At 39.3% G+C, this 6,167-nt stretch overlaps 1 protein-coding gene across 2 annotated transcripts in view; it reads right to left on the bottom strand.

Moving 5' to 3' along the window:
* Positions 1-5,312, bottom strand: part of LOC122448455 (dihydrodiol dehydrogenase 3-like) — a 24,103-nt gene extending 18,791 nt beyond the window's left edge. The window contains exons 1-2 of one of the 2 annotated variants that reach the window (XM_043479769.1): positions 5,100-5,312; positions 3,991-4,165 (exon numbers count right to left, since the gene is read on the bottom strand). In XM_043479769.1, the coding sequence (XP_043335704.1) occupies positions 3,991-4,083 (93 nt within the window). In that variant the 5' untranslated portion in view covers positions 4,084-4,165; positions 5,100-5,312. The remainder of the gene's footprint in view (positions 1-3,990; positions 4,166-5,099) is intronic. The other variant, XM_043479770.1, reaches the window with a different exon arrangement.
* Between the last annotated feature and the right edge of the window lie 855 nt (positions 5,313-6,167).

The following is a 6,167-nucleotide window of genomic DNA, read 5'->3' as shown; positions in this document are numbered from 1 at the left end:
AAAGATCTAAATGTAAGACCAGAAACTATAAAATCCTAGAGGAGAACATAGGCAAAACACTCTCCGACATAAATCACAGCAAGATCCTCTATGACCCACCTCCCAGAATACTGGAAATAAAAGCAAAACTAAACAAATGGGACCTAATGAAACTTAAAAGCTTTTGCACTACAAAGGAAACTATAAGTAAGGTGAAAAGACAGCCCTCAGATTGGGAGAAATAATAGCAAATGAAGAAACAGACAAAGGATTAATCTCAAAAATATACAAGCAACTCCTGCAGCTCAATTCCAGAAAAATAAATGACCCAATCAAAAAATGGGCCAAAGAACTAAACAGACATTTCTCCAAAGAAGACATACAGGTGGCTAACAAACACAGGAAAAGATGCTCAACATCACTCATTATTAGAGAAATGCAAATCAAAACCACAATGAGGTACCATTACACACCAGTCAGGATGGCTGCTATCCAAAAGTCTACAAGCAATAAATGCTGGAGAGGGTGTGGAGAAAAGGGAACCCTCTTACACTGTTGGTGGAATGCAAACTAGTACAGCCACTATGGAGAACAGTGTGGAGATTCCTTAAAAAACTGGAAATAGAACTGCCATATGACCCAGCAATCCCACTCCTGGGCATACACACTGGAAACTGCAGATCTGAAAGAGACACGTGCGCCCCAATGCTCATCGCAGCACTGTTTATAATAGCCAGGACATGGAAGCAAACCTAGATGCCCATCAGCAGGTGAATGGATAAGGAAGCTGTGGTACATATACACCATGGAATATTACTCAGCCATTAAAAAGAATTCATTTGAATCAGTTCTAATGAGATGGATGAAACTGGAGCCCCTAATACAGAGTGAAGTAAGCCAGAAAGATAAAGAACATTACAGCATACTAACACATATATATGGAATTTAGAAAGATGGTAATGATAACCCTATATGCAAAACAGAAAAAGAGACACAGAAATACAGAACAGACTTTTGAACTCTAATGCGGGAGAGTGTGAGGGTGGGATATTTCAAAAGAACCATGTATATATCTATGGTGAAACAGATCACCAGCCCAGTGGGATGCATGAGACAAGTGCTCGGGCCTGGTGCACTGGGAAGACCCAGAGGAATCGGGTGGAGAGGGAGGTGGGAGGGGGGATCGGGATGGGGAATAAGTGTAACTCTATGGCTGATTCATATCAATGTATGACAAAACCCACTGAAATGTTGTGAAGTAATTAGCCTCCAACTAATAAAAATAAAATAAAATAAAATTCCCTATTACTCTTCTATGACTCCTTAAATTTCATTTCCATATTTATTTTTAATATTTTTAAATTAATTTTTTTCCCTTTTTCTTCTTTTATTTTCTTTTATAGTCCTCTATTACTCCTCTATTACTCCTTAATTTTTTCTCATATATTATTACTATTTTTTAATTAAAATTTTTTTCTTTTTTCTTTTTTTAAATTTTCTTTTAAAGTCCTCTGTTACTCCTTAATTTTCATTTTCATTTCACTATAACCTTGCAAAATAAAAGACCCTATTTTTAAAGCAAACTTCATATATATTTCTTAAAGCAACTTTAATGTAAAATTAAAATTTGAACACACCAATAATGAGAAAGTTACAATTATTCTCTTTGCGGGGGTGGGGGGCATGGTGGGAGGAGACATGTACTAGATGTACGATACAAGTATGTGTGTAAAAACGAGTTACTAATAAGCACCATTCACCAAACTACTGATCCTATTACCTAAAGGTGGTATCAATAAACATCTACAGCAAATAGATGAGTAAACAATTGAAACAGTGACAGACTTTACTTTCTTGGGCTCCAAGGTCACTGCAATTGGTGACTGTGGCCATGAAGACATAAAAGACCCTTGCTCCTTGGAGGAAAAGCTAGGAACAAACTAGACAGCATATTAAAAATAGAGACATTACTTTGCCAACAGAGAGCTGTCTAGTCAAAGGTATGGTTTTTCCAGTATCACGTATGGATGTGAGAATTGGACCATAGAGAAAGCTGAGCACCAAAGAACTGATGCTTTTAAACTGTGGTGTTGCAGAAGATTATCGAAGATTCCTTGGACTGCAAGGAGATCAAACCAGTCAATCCTAAAGGAAATCAGTCCTGAATATTCATTGGAAAGACTGATGCTGAATTTCCAATTTTTGGCCACCTGATGTGAAGAACTGACTCGTTGGAAAAGACCCTGATGCTGGGAAAAATTGAAGGCAGGAGGTGAAGGGGATGACAGAGGACGAGATAATTGGATGGCATCACCAACTCGATAGACATGAGTTAGAGCAGGCTCTGACAGATGGGTGATGAACAGGGACGACTGGCGTGCTGCAGTCCATGGGGTCACAAAGAGTTTGGACATGACTGAGCAACTGAACTGAACTGAAATGCATCAAGAAACCAGGAAAAAGCTTCTAAGACCTGTGTCTACCAGTACATCACACAGAAAACGCCAAAGGAAAACTGTATCTATTCAATCTGTACAAAGTGATGTTCTCATGTAACTATCTATTGTTAATGATTAACACAATCAAGCTAGTTAACAGATCCTTCATCTCACATAGCTAACTTTGGGGAGTGTTTGTGAGAATACTTAATATCTATTCTCTTATAAAATTTCAAAATATAATCCATTATATTTAAGTATAGTCACCATGCTGTACATCAGGTCTCCAGACATTCATCGCATTACAAAAGGTCTGGATCTTTGACCAACATCTTTCCATTTTTCCTAACCTTGTCCCCAGCTTCTGGTCGCCATTCCTCTACACTCTGTTTCTATCAGTTCAATTTTTTAGATTCTATCTTTGAAGACAAAATGCTGTACTTGTCTTTCTATTTCTGGTTTATTTCACTTTGCTTACTATTGTCCAGATTCACCTGTGTGGTTGCAAATGGTGGAAATAACTTCCCTTTTCAAGCTGAATAATATTTCAATATGTTTCTGCAATCCAGGATCTTTCATGTTCCAAGGAGGTAGATGCTTGCTCCAAGTTCCCCCTGTTGGGTCTAGTCCTGGTTTTCCTGATGATCTCGTGCCTTGTGGGATGTACTGCGGAATGAACCAGGGAGCCTCAGTACTAGCCTGGACCCTTCCCTCCACTCACCACATTTTGCAAAGTGAACAATCGCTGTTTTTTGTCTGCAAAATGTCTCTGAATATTTTCTTCTATTCTATGAATTAGAAAAGTGAGATTCAAAGTTTAAAAAGACCAGTCCCTTGTCACAACTACAATACTCTAAAGACAAGATGGACAGCAAATTTTCTGGCTTCCAGTCTAGAGACTTGTCCACTAGTCCCTCTTATGCCCAAGGACTGAGAACTATACTCTAATAAAAAGACACTACAAAACCCAAGGATAGAGTACAAAGCCTGTCCTGTAAGATTGTAGCTTATCCCCTCAAATGTATAATGTAGCTTATCCCCTCAAACTTTTTCCCATCAGAAAAAGTTTCCAAGCAGAAAAAGAATCACAAGGCAAAGCATAGCTGCCGTGTGTCGCCTGGACTGAGCAAGTATCCCCCAGTAGAAAAGCAAGTCGCTCCCATTAGATTTCAGTCACCTCATCTTCAGGACCTTCCACCTCAAATACCTGCTTTGGAAGGAGGGAAGAGTTCTGGAATGAAATATACAGAGAAACCCCACCATTGCAATCGCCCTCAAAGCCAAACAGCTGACAGTCAGTGTTCTAGACAGCCGAGTCTCACCTCTTCTGACAAACTGGGAAAGACACAGAAACCCAGAGTAATCTGCAGGTGAGCACAGCCTCAGACCCTGATGCAGAGTGGAGACTGGATGCTCTCTCCCCTTTCACAGGGCATGGTTCTAGCCTGGTTAGTGGAACAACAAGATCCTCCCAGAGTCACACAGGAGCTCAGTGCTTGACAGACCAAGTTCTCTTCCATTCATGTTACCTCCACTTACTATTTATATCTCAACCCCAAATCACTACTCTTACCTCTGGAGGTGCGAAAGTGCCGAATCCCAGAACAGGAATGAAGTGGCCATCATTAAGCTTCACTTTCTTCTGATTTTTGGGATCCATTGCCATTTCTCTGACTAAGCAGGTTCTGATTTTTCCCTTCTGTCTTCACAATTGATAAACACCAGGATGGTCACGCCCCAGCTGCACTCTCCAATGTTAGCAGATACATTGTAGGAGGGGCAAGGTGAAACCAATACCCAGGGCATAAGAAGAGGATTGAAGCCAATTAACTTGTTTGCTTCTTTATCAATGCAATTTTAAATTATATAATAATGAGATTGAAAAATTATTGACCATATGTTAAACTAGAAACTTCCACACAATTTTTTTTTCATTTTTCCAATATTAAGCTTAATATTTATCAAACATCAATTGAAAAAATTTAACTCTTTTACCATACATACACACACACATTCACAGAACCACACAATTTAAGCGAGTGTTTAATAAACATTTTATAAAATCTTATTTCTTAATAAAGAAAACCAAAGGACAATAAATTTGCCTTTTTACATTTCCCACCAGGATAATTATGTTCTATCTAGACCCAACAGTGGTGAGATTCTGAAAAGAATATCAAAACCACAAATTATGACAATGTGTTTATTGGAGATTGATTATTAATAGTTTTTGGATATCATGTGCATTGTGCAAAAAAGACCCTTACAGGGGTTAATTCTTTGACTTAGTTACATAGCCTTTAGAAAGATATCATAATGGAAATGATAATGAGTTCATATACTTTACTATCTTGCTCAATGGTTAGTCATAAATGAAGAACCTGTACACAGGTTAAATTGTAACAAATGGACAGAGTTAGGGAGATCAAGATGCATTGATACAATGGGATGTTGTGAAGTCAAATAAAATATAACACATGGAGTGATGTCAGCAAAATGGTGAGCTAGGAAGTGTTGAGTTCTCCCTTAGAAATGTAACAATCAGAAACCAGATGAAAAACCGCACAGGACCTCTGAAATCAGTCAAACAGTAGAAGTCTACAGGAACACGTTGAACACACAATCAGGAAAATCCCAGAACTGAGAGGAAGGACATTTTATTGTGTTTTTTCTCACACTTACCTCTCCCCTGACTTGAACAGTGAAGTCTTGATCTATAATGGGTATCAGCTCTGTTCCCAGCTGCCTCCAGCAAACCAGACTGATCACAAAAACCTTAATGCAGTGTTCTGTTTGGGGGCTGCCTGAAGACTGGTGTCTGTTTCACCTAAATCTAGGCTTAAACTGAAGAACAGCTGCAATAGCTCATTACTGTTGCAGGGGAGACTATATACATGGTGCCAGGGACAAGGAAGTAAGGGTGGATACATAGACTAGAGCATATAAAGCCCTGAGTAGAACTGGGGTGTGGATTTTGGGGACAGAGGGCATTTTAAAACAGCCATACATTCAGGGGAATCAAAGAGGCACACCTCCTCCAGGCAAGATGCTGACTCACTCAGATATGAACTGAGTGCCCTTAGCTTGACTACTGGGCTAATCGCAGGACGAAAGCATGCCAAGTTAACTAGTGAAGGCCAGTCAGGGCATGGCACAAATCTGCAAAGACTGGGTATTTTGCACTTGTTTCAGGTGCCCAATTGTGAACACACTCGCTCCCCAGACACATAAACCTCAATATGCAGCAAAGATTCACACATACAAGACACAAATATGGAACTCTTAAAAGAAAAACTAGAACGGAAGCTTCATGACACTAGATTTGGATATGTCACCAAAGCACAGGCAACTGAAGAAAAAACAGGTAAATCAGTACTCATCAAAATTCAAAATGTTTTTGCATCAAAGGAAACTTAATACAAAGGTTGTGAAAAGTCAACCCACAGAAAGGGAAAAAAAACTGCAAATCACATTTATGATAAAGCTTAATGGAATGGAACTTCCTGGAAACACCCTAAAACTTTATCTCAAATCACTTGGCTCAACTGCCAAGTTCTCTTGGTGACCTTTACTCTTTGCTGCTTTCAGTTCAGTTCAGTTCAGTCAATCAGTCGTGTCCAATTCTTTATGACCCCATGGACTGCAGCACACCAGTCTTCCCAGTCCATCATCAACTCCCAGAGTTTACTTAAACTCATGTCCATTGAGTCGGTGATGTCATCCAACCATGTCGTCCTCTGTCATTCCCTT

Source organism: Cervus canadensis, chromosome 10 (genome assembly GCF_019320065.1).
Source record: "Cervus canadensis isolate Bull #8, Minnesota chromosome 10, ASM1932006v1, whole genome shotgun sequence".
Classification (NCBI taxonomy): domain Eukaryota; kingdom Metazoa; phylum Chordata; class Mammalia; order Artiodactyla; family Cervidae; genus Cervus; species Cervus canadensis.
Note: the sequence above shows the minus strand (reverse complement) of the source record. Positions and strands in the feature narration are given on the sequence as shown.